At 33.6% G+C, this 16,187-nt stretch overlaps 1 protein-coding gene across 1 annotated transcript in view; it reads right to left on the reverse strand.

Moving 5' to 3' along the window:
* Positions 1-1,757: 1,757 nt before the first annotated feature.
* Positions 1,758-16,187, reverse strand: part of LOC128998783 (uncharacterized) — a 28,919-nt gene continuing 14,489 nt past the window's right edge. The window contains exons 4-5 of the mRNA XM_054425136.1: positions 11,521-11,728; positions 1,758-3,793 (exon numbers count right to left, since the gene is read on the reverse strand). Of these exons, the coding sequence (XP_054281111.1) occupies positions 3,620-3,793; positions 11,521-11,728 (382 nt within the window). The 3' untranslated portion in view covers positions 1,758-3,619. The remainder of the gene's footprint in view (positions 3,794-11,520; positions 11,729-16,187) is intronic.

Here is a 16,187-nt window from a genome sequence, read left to right on the forward strand (position 1 = left end):
TTTTGAGACTTTACCATATAAATGTGTGTAACATGTTGCCCCCGTCCCAAAAAATATTAAAACACATAATAATAAACTACAAATCCAGTATCTACGAAGTAAAAGGCCAGGGACATGAAAACGTACGTTTTTAAATTTTCACTCTATTATTGTTATTCCCAAATAACAATAGCCACAAATAAAAACCAGTGTATTTGTCCATTGGGCACACCTCCGTCATCTACTTGGACTCTTTTTGGCAGACCTTCCCACATTTCGGACATTCTTAGGCACTTATTCACTCATATTCTAAATTTATCTAGAGATATTCCCTACTACCATATAAGTTTTGTAGGGGGGGGGGCGACGGAATGATGTTCACTTACACTAGAAAAATGTCTAACCATTACCACACTCTTTTATAGTGTCATCAAAAAAAGTTAATTCTAGGATGTTTTGCATTAGACGAAGTAGATTTTTTAAACTGTGGAGCATCAGACAATAATCAATCACTAATAGCTAGAATACTGTATAGTTATCACATTTTTTAATGATTTTAATTCTTTAGGGTCTAATTAAACATTTGGCAATATCATTATATTGCACAAAGCTCTTATAATGGGCAGGTAGCCCCTAGTACTTGGTTGTGTAGTGACCCTTAAACTCAGAGAGGTCATCATGGCTTTTCAGTTAGGAATTTTGGTGTATTGAGATGTACTAAATTTATTTTTACTTGTATTGGCTTGGCTAATGCAAGTTTTTGTTAGTTTGGCCCATAACTTATTGAATAAATTTTTCAGACGAATGAATCTCTCTTAATTTGAGAAGTTCAATCTCCTTCTTGAGGTCATTTTGATTGGTGAAACAAACTTAAATGAAGTACCGGTAGTTTATGATGAGAACTTTAGTGACACTTTTTTAGCCTTTAGTGTCACGGCTAGTGGCAAATAATAAACCAAGTTGATCATGAACAAAATTAACACACGAAACAAGTCAATTTCAACAACAACCGACGAAACAAGTCAAAGTGATGACTATTCATTGTAATGATACAAGTTGACTTTCTGCTGATGAAATAATAATAATTCTAAGAATAAGAATACACACCAGTATAATTCTTAAATAGTTAACTCTTCAATCTTCTTGTACTTGAACGTATTAATAATGTAAACATTAGCTCAACGTCAATGGATGTTTGAAATTCAGTAAAATAAATGCACTATGGGATATCAGGAGTACCAGCAGTTATGCACTATGCAGGCATTGACTCACTTTACCCTCTTGAGTTAAAAGTAATGGAAGAATTACCTTCTTCTGACACAGATATTCCCTGCAACTATGCTGGATAATGAGTGATTTCAGTAAAGTAAATAAATTCAATACGCTGTTGTGGGACAAAGTAAAACAGCTTGTTGGTGGAACAAAGGACTGAATTGAAATAGTCTGGAACGTAGAATTGGAAAAATTGCAAGTCCAATGGTTGTGTTCATATTAAAAATTACTAAATACATTTAAAAAAATTGAAATCAAATTTGTGTTGGAAAAATTGCAAGTCCAATGGTCCTATCCATATTAAAAATTACTAAAGTAGTGAAGTGGGGTATCCCATGTGTGCTCTTCAGTGCCAGACACAAAACTGAGTTGAATATGAATGATAGCGCCAGGGTTTGATCTCCGATATTGGGCTGTTTAAACAGGTTGGGTGGATGTGGGATTGAAGGACATGATTGCAACTAAATTCTATACACGTAATATTTGAAAATTAAGTTGTATTTATAAAATTACTCTTCATATAGCCTATGATGGATAGTTAATTGTACAGATGTCTTTTAATCTAAAACATACATACAAGCATGTTTACTACTAAAGACACTGTAACATGTTTAGCAACAAGTATATAGCCTATGATGGATAGTTAATTGTACGAATGTCTTTTACTCTAAAACATACATACAAGCATGTTTACTACTAAAGACACTGTAACATACGAGCTACGAGTGACTTGGTAGTGTGTGAATGTGTTACTATCAACATTATCAAAATACACAACCCATACTTTTTTTCAAACAAAACCTAAAAAGGTGAAATGATGAGAACAATTAAATAAAAAAAACCTAACAATACACACATACATTGGGCCTTCCATTGTTTAGAAAAGTTTATGTTTGGCCATTTAGATGTGTCTAAAACATCAATTATGATAAGCAGATAAGATCATACTTAACATGAACTAAATCAAGGCTCATCTCCTTAGCACTTATTAATCTAGCAAAATACATACACACAAAATAAAGATTAATTTTACAGATGTTTTTTAAGTCCGTAACATACAAGCATGTTTACTACTAAAGACACTGTAACATGTTTAGCTACGAGTGACTTGGTAGTGTGTGAATGTGTTACTATCAACATTATCGAAATACACAACCCATACTTCTTTACAAAATCTAAAAAGGTGAAATGTTGAGAACAATTAAATAAAAAAACCTAACAATACACACATACATTGGGCCTTCCATTGTTTAGAAAAGTTTATGTTTGGCCCTTTAGATGTGTCTAAAATATCAAGTATGATAAGCAGATAAGATCATACTTAACATGAACTAAATCAAGGCTCATCTCCTTAGCACTTATTAATCTAGCAAAATACATACACACAAAATAAAGATTAATTTTACAGATGTTTTTTAAGTCCGTAACATACAAGCATGTTTACTACTAAAGACACTGTAACATGTTTAGCTACGAGTGACTTGGTAGTGTGTGAATGTGTTACTATCAACATTATCGAAATACGCAACCCATACTTCTTTACAAAATCTAAAAAGGTGAAATGTTGAGAACAATTAAATAAAAAAACCTAACAATACACACATACATTGGGCCTTCCATTGTTTAGAAAAGTTTATGTTTGGCCCTTTAGATGTGTCTAAAATATCAAGTATGATAAGCAGATAAGATCATACTTAACATGAACTAAATCAAGGCTCATCTCCTTAGCACTTATTAATCTAGCAAAATACATACACACAAAATAAAGATTAATTTTACAGATGTTTTTTAAGTCCGTAACATACAAGCATGTTTACTACTAAAGACACTGTAACATGTTTAGCTACGAGTGACTTGGTAGTGTGTGAATGTGTTACTATCAACATTATCGAAATACGCAACCCATACTTCTTTACAAAATCTAAAAAGGTGAAATGTTGAGAACAATTAAATAAAAAAACCTAACAATACACACATACATTGGGCCTTCCATTGTTTAGAAAAGTTTATGTTTGGCCCTTTAGATGTGTCTAAAATATCAAGTATGATAAGCAGATAAGATCATACTTAACATGAACTAAATCAAGGCTCATCTCCTTAGCACTTATTAATCTAGCAAAATACATACACACAAAATAAAGATTAATTTTACAGATGTTTTTTAGTCCATAACATACAAGCATGTTTACTACTAAAGACACTGTTAGCAATGAGTGACTTGGTAGTGTGTGAATTTAAATAGATGTGTCAAAAACATCAAGTATGATAAACAGATGAGATCATACTTATATTTGAACTAAATTATGGCTCATCTCTTTAGCAGTTATTAATCTATCAAAATACATTCAAACAAAATAACACAATATATTTAGTCTTTTGTGAGGTCAATCTCAATCACCTCTTCTTCTTCTTCTTCTTCTTCTTCTTCTCCTTCTCCATTATCTGGAATGATTTCTGGAACAGGCTCCTTAGTAGGAAGATTGAGTGGGTTGAAATCTGGATGGGAGAGCAACTTTTGCAATTTTTGTTCATCAGTCTTTGGCTGAAAAATACACAATCACAATGTACTTGGCAGAATACAACTAATGGTAAAACATACAAGTTACAATTAGTGTTAAGTAAAAGTGGATACTAACATTTTAATGACTCCAATATAAAATATAAGTAAAATCAAATTGAAATATTGGTTTTTTTATTTTATTTTGTAGAAGTTACGTTATAAATAATGTTATAAGTCATCTAAATTTAAATATTGGTGACAATCACAATACACCAATCACAAATCAGACGGAGCCGTGAGAGATAGTTCAAATCTGAGACCAATGTTTTGTTCTTTTCTATTTTAGCCGGTTTCTACCCTTATGTGACTATTAGTCTCATCATAATGTAAGAAATCATAACATAAGTTTCAGTGGGAAGGATGTTAATCCCTGTTGCAATCCATGGCCAGCTGATAGATTCCATAAAAGTATGTAGACATATAAAATGTGCATAGTGGTTTAGGTTTAGAGTGTTCACAGAATTCTGAACATGTTTGCACAAGGAGGCTGGCAGCGAATGTTATCAGTTTAAACTGGGACAGTGATCAATTTTTTTTTTAAATTTGTAAGCTGAGAAGCGTGTTAAGTCTACCAGGGTTTACTTATAGTCCTCGACAGCCTATAGTAGTTTACTATCAAATTGACAATCCTACTGCAATCTGCAGGCAAGAACTAACTAAGCCGGCCAGCCTAATCCATGCACTATGTTGTGCAAATATTTAAAACTGCCTAAGAACTCCATCCACCCCTTACAGGCATTTCCTAAGCCCATACAATTTCCTCAACTGGAGATGAATATGAAATGAAAAATGAAATTAAATGAGAATCCTTCTTTATTGAGGCAAACTTTATACAGTTAGCCTCTAACTCCTGACATCAGTAACGGTTGATGACTGAGACCACAGAAATTTAATTACAGAACAAGATTTATCAGGTTGCCCAGCGCCCTATCAAAATAATTCAAGGACAATTCCAGGTTTTCAAAATTCAAAAAACAAATTTTCTAGGACAAAATTTGCTGCTCAAAATAACTAAAACGTCTAGGCTACTTGTTCATACCTGCTAGAACCATTAAAATTCATGTTTCTGGCCCCTAGATTATATTGTTAAGACCATAATAGGTTTTGCATACCTCCGTCAAATAGTCCAACTATTAATATTGCTCATCAGCTTACATGTATCGTTGCGAAGACAACATTTTCAAAGCTTTCAACTCGCCAAAACCACAATTAAAAACACGGATGACACGAACACAAAAAACATTAAAATTGTATGAATACACAAACATTTAGATGGCGCTATCATAATAAATAATATTTCTTAATTTAGTCCGGCGCAGGCAGGGTTGGAAGCAGACTCAAAGTTAATTGTGTTTTTTATGTTGAATTCTACCACATGGGTGGTCAAATTTTTTGATTATGATAAATTTGTAATCTGCAATCGTGGCAACGTTTGTGATGATTTCTTGTAATGTTGGACATCCGTGATGGTATCTTAAAATCGCCACAAAATTTTGGGATGATTTCCCGTGCATGCTACAATTTTTTGATCACTTGCCATTGCGGCAAAATCCATAATAGTTTCTCACGGTCATGGCAGCACACATTATGATGTATTTTGATCCCAGCAACATGATTGTATCTATCCGGCGATCATGCAAAACCTTTGATTATTTCTTACAATCAGGGTAATAACTGTGATGATATACTCTGATAGCGATAGCACCTGTGATTATCCCACACGATCGTTATGTCTGCGATCATCTCCAGCAGTAATACCCAACACCCTTGACTGACACCGGTGACTATTATTGCGATTGCTGTCACACCTGTAATCATCTTGTAATTGCCCTGAAATTCATAATGATTTCTCTTGTTTACTGCAACGCCCGTGATCATTTCTACTTTTCTAGCAATAGTCCAGGAGCTGAGGGGGTTTGAGCATGCATGAAAGTAGTACGCAATGTTATTGCTGATTATTGTAATATGGACTGAGGATTATTTTAATATTCAAAAGTGGTCGATAAGGTGGAGGGGAGGGGGCAAACATGGCGGGGGCACTGTGTGTTAAAACGCTGATATTTCGAAAACGGTAAAAGACAGAAAATCGGTTAAAACGTCGTTGTAATCCTATGAATATGGACTACAATAATGGTTATCAGGTCCGAGGACGTATCTCTAAAATAAAACAAGTTATTGTATAAAATATGTAAAAATAGACTATTCGTGTATAGTTTTTTTCCAAAAGTAGAATTAATTTGTGAGTGTCGCAAAGAAGTAATATAAAATATCTTCGCTGATAGTTGTAATACGGGACTGTAGTTATAAAAAATACACATATCGCCTACTTTTCAGGTGGTCGAGAACTTTGGGGGAGGGGTACAGAGATGGCGGAACGTGCTATTCATTGAAACGACTCTCTCGAGAACGGTACGAGATGGGACATCGGTCAAAACGTCGTTTTAATAAAAAAATATGACCAATAGAAAAGGTTATTAGGTACAAAGTTGTATCTTAAATAATTAAAAAATTATAACAAAAATATATTTCGCAAATTCTACATTATACAGCTATGTCTTTCCAGAATGTGGACACCCTGTTCAAGTACAATTACCAGTTTTCCCGATTGGCTGGACACACTGTTTGTACTTGGGGGAATTATCAGCCCGGTGCGCTATCCACTACGCCATCGAGACCTATTGACAACTATTCAACGTATCGTTGCGGTAATGGTGTTCTCTCGAGCAGTGGTGGGCAGTGGCGGTCTGTCGGCAAGGGTTTCTAACGTTGGAAGGCTAATTGTCATAATATTTAGGGAGTCACCCGAAAGCCCTTCTTCACATTCCGGCCGGTTCGAACAATACTTGGTTGCTAAGATCGGCTACAGCTTAAGTTCATGTCACACAATTCAATTGAATTAAAGTCAATCTTTTATGGCATGAATCAGTTTTAAGTAATAACTAATCAATTTATTGATTGAGCAACATCTCAATGTAAAACTAACAAGAGAATTATTCACCCTTACAAGTGCACGAGGATCAATGGATGTCACATACATGGGTTTTTGAGACATAAACGATTCAAAGATGGGAGATAAGAAATCAATCTGCACCCAGGATGTCATTCAACTTCAACTTTAAAAAATAGATAAAATCAATGAAAAACTATACTATCTGTCAAGATTGTCTGGGTATCCGTGCAGCTGCTTCGACTGTTGGAATTGACAAAGAATCAGCTTGAAAAATATTACCACAGAAAACATACTACTATAACCCAGAATGCCAACCACATGGTAAAAAGCATTAAGTGTTTTGAGCGAGCTTTGCCTGTCAACCGTAGGCAGCGCCACCAGCATTGCTATGCTGAGTGCATGGCAACGCTGGTGGCGCTGCCTACGATTGATAGGCAAAGCTCTCTCAAAACACTTAATGCTTTTTACCACGGGGTTGGCATTCTGGGTTATAGTAATATGTTTTCTGTGATATTACACAATCTTTTTAACAATGAGATAAGTGTGTTCTAAAATGGTGCCCTAAATCCTCACGCTTAAACGAAAGCATTCACAAATGGAAATTTGTTCTGAAACCTTGAAAAACATCACAAAAGATTTCATGTCAATACGTTGCTCATTTATACCCCTACCCATTATTCTGGCACTACACCATCCGACACGAACGAAGGCTGTAGCCGAACTAAGATGTTAAGTGGTCAAGACTTGGCAATATTTAGGCCTTCAGGACCAGACCAGTTTTTTGTTTTTTTTATACCACACATCATATAACGATCAAAAGTTTATTGTATCAGTTTTAATATAAATAAAAACACGATGGAAGGCGTTTTTATAAAATACCCCCGCCGCAGCAAACCTGCAGACTAAGCGAATTTCCATTTACCTGATTGGATTTACACTAAAATTTCTCCTTAAAAATATCACATTTATTCCCTAGGATTTAAATTAACATTAGTTTAACGAGTACTTAGGTTTGCTGCAACAGGGAGGGTAAAAAGGTGTTTTTTTTGTAAAATGTAATAGTTTAGTACGAAATTAATGCATTTTCCAAATTTGATCAAAATATGTTCATAAACAAGCAAACTACAACAGTTTACTTATTCTCCATAAGAATAACATGGGAATTTTAAATTTACAGATTTTTGGAATTTTCTCCGTAACCATTAGGCGCATAATAACGCTTCAATATACTAAATTATTTGTTTTTTAAGCTCTACAAAATGGTTTGGAAAGAAATTGCTAAATTTTAAGTTTTTAGTGTAAAAAATGGGAAAAACCAATTTTTATCCCATAAAACCCCCCATAAACCCCTGTTCCCATAGTCCGATCATGCTGGTTCGCGAACTCGTTTGCATAAACGTAGGTTTACACGTTTGTACCAAATTTCATCAAAATCGGATGATTTTTGCTCGAGTTATCGCGCTAACGGACACATATATAAATATATATATATATGAATTTGAACGGATGTGCTGTTGTTTGAACGGTGTTTTTGGTCTCTAGGGACCTCAAAACGAAAAAGTAAATCTGTCCCGGGTCCAGGTCTTACCATGAGTGCTACGGTAATAGCTTATTCCCTATAGGGGAAATTCGCTAAAAACAAAAAAAAAAACAACAGTATAAGACAGTACTTCACAATAACCAGATTGATAAGCTACATGCCGATGTTTTAACCAAGAAATTGTCTTAACCCTCCAACTGACAATGGGCCAACTCTGTAGTAGCAAGGCATTTTTGGCGATTTTGCAGTCATATTTTTGGAAATCCATATCAATTAAACCAACAGAGCAAACCTATTGAAAGGTATACTTGAATGTTCGTAATAATCATCACAATACAAATCAAACAAATGATAAATTTGAAAATTGTAACAAAATAAATAGGCAACTTAGAACAGTATGTATTGACATTAGATAGAAAAAAATGAATAATTAGTGTTTTTTGAATTTTGAAATTTTTAAGGTAAAACTTTGCAGCATGAACCAAAAGCTCTTTATGTGAAATTCAAGATATACAAAATATTTGGAATTTATTGCCCTACATGGAAATGTAAAAAGATTTAAACTACCATTTTGTTTTAGAAAGTTACGACCTTAAAACAAAAAATGGCAAATTTCATGATTTTTTGCTACAGAATTTAAAACAAAAATCTAATAACTGTGTTCTCAATAAATGTAGTGAAATTACACATTTTTGTAAAGGCAATAACATTGGAGATCAAAATGAAGTAAGAGTTGTTCATGGAAAATGATCATTACAATAAATATTCATGACTTTTATAAATCTTTATATTTTTCTAGAAAAACATTTTGTTATTCAAATGTAATGGGAGGAGGATTTGACAATGTTGTGTGAGTAGGCTAGTAGTGTTGTTAAACAATGACTTGTTGTGTTGACCTACATAAGGCTGTGGCTTTAAGGCCAGTGCACTTGATCAGGGGGTCAGTTTTGTGTGTAGTGTTGAGTGTGGTGCACCAGAGGACAGGGTCCTTCTGCTAGGGGAAGGTAAGACAATTTTAAGGGTTTTAAAATTTAGGGTTTAGAGTCTTTTCCAAATTGGGGTCTCATTTTTTAAACTAAGGTAAACGCACCAGTAGCTGACAGTATAAGAAACTATACGCACTTAATAATCCGTGGTTTCGAATAAATAGGAACTAAAGAGATATTACGGATTTTATGTGATTCTAAATTTAGTGTAGTTTTCAAATTTGTCATACAAAAGGGTTTTTTAAATATATTTTATAACATTTTTAAGCTTAATTCAACCTTTGTACGTGTCCCAGTGGCTGACAGTGAAAAAAGTGCTTGTACCAGTAGCTGACTGTCAGTTGTCCCAGTAGCTGACACTGGAACTATAAATGTACTAGCTGCTAAACCTAACTAAGGGTTTTATAATTTATAAGACGAATAAAATCTAACTTAATAATTAAATTATAAAATCATGTAAAACGTTATTAAGAAAATTTATTTTACATATTTTAAAATAAAAAATATTTACATTAAAAAAATATATTTTATATACCGGTATATTTAAAAAAAATATATATACATTTTTTAAAGATAATTTGGCTTATTAATTAAAAAATTAAAATGTGTGAAAGCAAACACATAAAATTAAACATTAACTATTCATTAGGTTAATGCAGAATGGGTTTAGACTGCTAAAAACATGTTCTTTTATGTACTCTCATCTTGCAAGTAGCAAATATCCCCTGTCAGCTAGTGGAACTTGTATGGCTTTTGTGTACCGAAGCCTGACATTGATATAATTTTAAATCCAAAACCCCTAACACCCCAATTTTATCATGAAATTGTCAACAAAGGTATAATTGATAAAAATAATGAGCCTAATCATTAATACTATTTAAGAAATTTAGCGAAATGACAAACAACCAAACTTACCTTCTTAACAATTTTATCAAGGGAATCGACTAAATGTGATGTGTACAGACAGGGTCGCTTTCAAACCACCACCATTCAGCGAGAATGGGCTAAATTTCACTGATTTGTTTGTAAACAAATCAAGAATAAACATATGTTCTTCTAACAACAATGCAATCATGTGTACATATTTTTAAGAGACCACATTATAATAGAAAGAAACTCAAACTGTCAGCTTCTGGAGCACTGTCAGCTACTGGTGCATTTACCTTAAATGATTTATACAGTTCCAGTCTACTCTACCTTTTTGTTTGTTGTTTTATCTTTGTGTTCTTTGTATCGTTTTGGGTTTTATTTAAGTATGGGTACTGTAAGCAAGTTCTGAGTTTTAATCCTGAGCTACGTCACCCAAAGTAACAGAGGTACCGACCGTTACAGGTGATGGAAGTGCCAGGAGTCTTGTAACTTTTTACAGAACTACAAATCTTACAAATCTTGGTACCTCTTCACAAAAAAAATTGCTTTAATTGTTGGGGTCCTAGTAGAGTTGACAAATTTGGTTTTTTAATACATATATATATATGTTTTTTTTGTATTATTTGTAATCACCACTTTAGTGCAGTTTTTCATCAGTTTTACATGAGGGTATAACAATTATTCCATTTTACAAATATTTTAACAATTTATTTGGAGTTAACCAAAGCCTTGTAAAATGCCACTATTTTCTCTGCCACTACAGAAACTACCTACCGCGACTATTATAGTCACGCTGCCAGTTGGAGGGTTATGAGAGGGTTTAACATGGAGCACTTACACTGAATATTTATAAGGGTAAGTGGCTTAAACGTCTGAAATATTTATGGAGATGCCAGGGATTGAATTCCTTAGGTAGTCTAAGTCGCGCAAGAAATAAACCTGTAGATAAAGTTTCATGACGTTTAATTTTTTTTTTTTTTTTTACTGATACACTAGGTATACATTCTGTTTGCTATTAAAAACCAATTCACTGAACTATAGGTTTGTTGATTATTGGCACAACTAACTATTCATTTATTCAAAGGAAAACCTAGTAGACAACACTTTTTAGTTTTTATTTGAATGGAAATATTAATAGGGGTTAAAAATCTACAAGAAATATAAAAGACCTTTCAGGTGATTTGAGTGGCTAACAGCTAAGCTGTTATTATTAAGACCCTTTTGACTCACTGAAGTAACGTCTCGTTAAAAATGGAGAAAATCTATTCCAACTTCACTCTGAGCTCTTCAAACAACAGTACAACTAACTATAGCCACACATATGTTTATACAACAACTGCTAAAGGCATAATTTTAACCATACCTCTCTAGAATATGTCTTGCCAAACTTTTTTACATCGGGCTCCGTTGGTAGGTCATTAAGTTGCTTGCTCAATCTTTCAATCAATTCAGGATTATTAAGTGTTTTCTTTACATTCTTAATACACTTCAGGATCACTCTTTTGGTTAAGTCATCCAATCCATAGAAAGGAATACCATTTAGCATACAATGGAGGTATCGGTACATATCCCTGCAACATTTAAACACCAAAATGTCTTTATAACCTGTACACAAGAGATTAAGCATACACAATTGGTCAGATAATATCATATCCCCCAAAGAAATGGTTGGGATGTTGAAATGTCACATATTAAATGATTTCAGAGTATTCTTGAAAATAACTGCCTCTTACTATGTATATCAACCTCAACTTGTTGTATTATTGATTGTATTATGCTGTAGAGTGGCAACACTGTTAAATAAGAATAACTTTAGGGTCATGTTTTTTAATCAATCTGGATTCATGTAACCAGGGGCGTTTCCTTGGGAGGGTAGAGGGGAACCTCCCCCCTCAGAACCTAGAAATGAGAAAAGTTGGGAATTTACTCGCCACGAGTTGGGACGGTTGGGAAGTCGAGGAATATACAAGAAAAATATATTTTTTAACAAAATAAAAAATAAATATTTGCGAAAATCCATCAAAGATTAAAATTTCTTTGACTTGAACAAATAAACTTGATGTTTCTTCAACTTGCATTTAACTTTGATTAGGCCTAAACATCTTAAGCTAAACACGTTTTATTTAAGAAATGAATAATCAATTAGCGGTAGTTTGTTGGAATTTCGTTAGCGAGAAATTTTTTTCCTTGTTGGACGTATGTTGGCTACCCTGATCCTGTCCTGTGTTGATGATTCGTCTGAAAGACTGAGAGTTTGAAAGTTCAAGCGATATAGCGCTTCAGTTTAAAACAGATTTTTAATACCGTAACTTAAATGAAATGTTAATTCTCCGAATACATTTTAAAAATCTACAAAAGTCATATATCATTCCTAATTAAGGATTTACACAAATTAATCAACTAATCACTCTGAAACAGATCTACGTGGAAAACATAACCTAAAATTTTATGTTTGAGTTTGACGTCTAAGTTTGATTTTTTTTATTCCTACACTGTGGTATTTTCTATAGGTACTACACATAATTTGTACTAGGCCTATTTTATATCCCTTAACACTGCTACATCTGCTACCACAATGACAATGGTTTGTACAGTTTATTGGATCTGAAACAATACTTATTCAAGTTTTTTGGTCATAAAATTTTGTTATGAATTAATTGGTAGAAGTTAAAGTTGTATTTTTAATTAAGTAATTTTAAATTAATGTTAAACTAGTTATGTTTTGTCAATAGAAGTGAATAAATACTGAATTGAGTATGACTGCAGTGTAGTATAATAATTTGTAGAGTTTTTTAATAGTACAGAAATTTTTGTCTTAAAACAAATAGTTGGGAAATCTATACTAAGCAGTTGGCAAAATTGAGGCTTCTCCATCCCCCCCCCCCCACGAAATTTCACCAAGCAACGCCTGTATGTAACATCTGTCATAAGTAGGCCTACAAGATAAAATGTAGTTTTATAATAAAGTTTATATTGTAACAGTCATCAGTTTCATTTAGCAACCAAATAAATAGTTTCTCTTTACAGGTTATGGGACCAGAAGATTAAATGAAGAGATACATAAAGTAAAGCCCAATTGAAAAGAAGAAAATTTATGAAGATGTCTTCTAGCTTTCTAATTGGGAGTTTGGGGTTAAATGTTTCTTAGCAGAGAAAATTTTCAAGGAAATTTCTCTAGAGAGGAAATCAGAAGATGATTTGTCAAAAATGAAAGGCCCTAATTGAACACGAATCTAAAGAAGCCAAAGCAATGTCCATTACTGTACAATGTGTGGCGGATATACATTTGGAGTATTTGAATTTGAAAGGTTGCGAAACACGGTATAACATGTTTGCCTGTCTTAAAAACATAATAGAGAGGAAAAAGTGCTTTGTCTAAACCATTCGTTAGAAGACAATTATTTGTTGTCCTTAAAGTGTAGTGAGGATAAGAAACTACAAGACCACATTGTAAAGTTTTACTCTAATTAGGGATTTTGAATCAACTATGAAGATGACAAGCTCTATGAAGTCGACAAGGTCTGCCATTTGATGCTAACCATACCTAAAAGGTTTGACTCTGTTATAACGGTTTTATAAACAACAAGCTCTAAGTTAACATTAGACTATGTTAAAAGTAAATTACTGGATGTAGAACCCAAGCTACAAAACTCTAGCCTAATTTCAGGTACAGCTAATAAAACTTTGTCAAATGATTGTATATTCAGTGTAGGTTATGGCAATCCAGACCTAGACCTAGTCCTAATTGCTTAAGGTGTGGTAGTACACCAAGGCGTATGAAAGAAGGTGTGTGCATAGTGACGTCACGTGCAAGCAAAACGTGTTTTATTTTGCCAAATCATATGTTTTCTTGTAATTTCCCAAAGACCTAAATTTTTGGTAATCCACTAAAAGTATTAACTTAAAATATTCGTTACTTTCGTTTCCCAGACATTTTTTGGAAATAAACCATAAAATTCAATAGGTTTTTATAAACATTTTGGAACCTAGAAAATAGAAAGTCAATAAGTTAATGAATTACAGTCTAACCTTGATATAACGAACCTCGATATTACGAACTCCTTGATATAACAAATTTGTTTAAATCCCCTAGAACTCTCCATAAGACAGAATGTATATTTTATCTCTACATAACGAACAAACCATAACAACGGCTTATTTCGGCTGAAATAAGACACCTCAATATAACGAATTTATCATTGTCAGAACCTCTACATAGCGAAATTTAACCTCTACTTAACGAATTGCCTACGTCTTCCCCTCGATATAACAAAACCCCCACCCCATTATTGTTATGAGAAAATCTGTTTCTTTATCAAATGAAATGGAAAGGTTACGTCATCGCTTGCGCTAATATTCGTCTGCTCCGTTTTACACATCTTTGTCTGCTGCTGCTGTCGCTGCACGCTATGTGACATACTGATGACTGATTTGATTTCATTCTCTGAGGAGAGGACTGATGACCAGGCCCGGTCTGGCTCCATTGGAGGCCCTCGGCTAGATGTTGATTTGAGGCCCCCAGCCAGATATAAAACAAGGACCATGGGGTGCTCTCACGGCAACAATTAGTTAGCATATATGTTTGCTGCATGCCGCAGGTTCATAAAAGGGGCCTAATGTGGTTTTAAATGATTAAAAGTTTTTGACAATTTTGATTAAATTAATAATTGCTAAATCTCCATAAATTAAAATCTTTGTATTTATAAATTTAATTCCAAGGTATCAATCAATTTAAATTTGATATAAAATTTGCTCGTATTTCTATTCACCTCTACAGCTGCCATAAAATTTAAAGGCCTATTCTTAAAATTGTTCTAAGTCTTCAATTTAAAAATACAGTAAGACCAAAACCGAGTTCTTGGAGTTTTGCCATACATGGTAAAAAAGCATATCACGTACCACTTTTGAATTTTGAATACATCTATGAATGGACCACATTTACTGTTTATCACACACTTTACTCCATAGTTGTACTTCAGCAACAAAGACAAACAGAAATAATCAAAAGTATTTTAATTTAAACGTTGTAAGGCTTACAAAAAACTTCTGATGATTTCCGCCTGCCTGTTTGCAACTTCTCATTGCTCATAGCAGAACCGGAACTGAAATCAGCTAACCTGCTAACCATAAGTTCAAACAGTTTGACTTTAATTTGTTTTTATTTGGAAATATTTCCTATCCATTTTTATTTTACTTGCGCCACTTGGGTGCACACGTTTCATTTAATAAACTGAACGATTCACGTGTTAATAATCTTTCAAACAATACGTCATAACCCACTACGTAGGAATGACTGGAAACAGTCGTCGGTGATTAAACTAGTCGTAACACCATACTCGACCTTTTGGTGTTGAGAGGCTGACTGGTCGAATAAAATCAGTTGTAGATAAACTGACGGATAGGAATTGGGAACAGTTTTTAGGGATGATACATAAAATGTAATTGCATTTATTTTTGTTGTTTAAAAAAATATAAAATTGCCAAGACACTGTGTTTTATATAATGATTTAGATTTTAATGCCTGTAGTAAAATCTGTTTTAAAAACCAGGTAACAAATAAATAGGAATATTTGTTATACTGAGTTAGAGACATTAGGCCTACTGAATAATTTAAATCTTGCAGTCATGTAATAAACTAAAAAATTTTAATTAATTGTAAATGTTGTCATTCTATTACGTTTTATACCAAAGTAACAAAATATTAATGCAAATGACAACGAACAATAGGAATCAAGCGGGAAAACTCCAATGTTTAAAGTAAAATTATATTCGATAATTTTCTTTGCAATGACTGAAACCACTGCACCGATTAAACGCCACCAGTTGTTGTTGTAGTGGAATTCTCTCGGTTTTTCATTTGACTGAAAAAAAACACACTGGTTTTAAAAACAACCGATTGACAAATTGACTAGTCGATAGTTTTTTCCAGTCGGTTGTCCCATCGCTATACTAGTACAAGCGCTAAGCTGTCTGCTTGAGTCCAGACACCAGACATATCGAAGACCCGCCGGCACGGCAATGTCTCGTCAC

This window comes from Macrosteles quadrilineatus, unplaced genomic scaffold (genome assembly GCF_028750875.1).
Source record: "Macrosteles quadrilineatus isolate MER2022 unplaced genomic scaffold, UCM_ALF_1.0 Scaffold_7__1_contigs__length_78375512, whole genome shotgun sequence".
Taxonomy (NCBI): Eukaryota; Metazoa; Arthropoda; class Insecta; order Hemiptera; family Cicadellidae; genus Macrosteles; species Macrosteles quadrilineatus.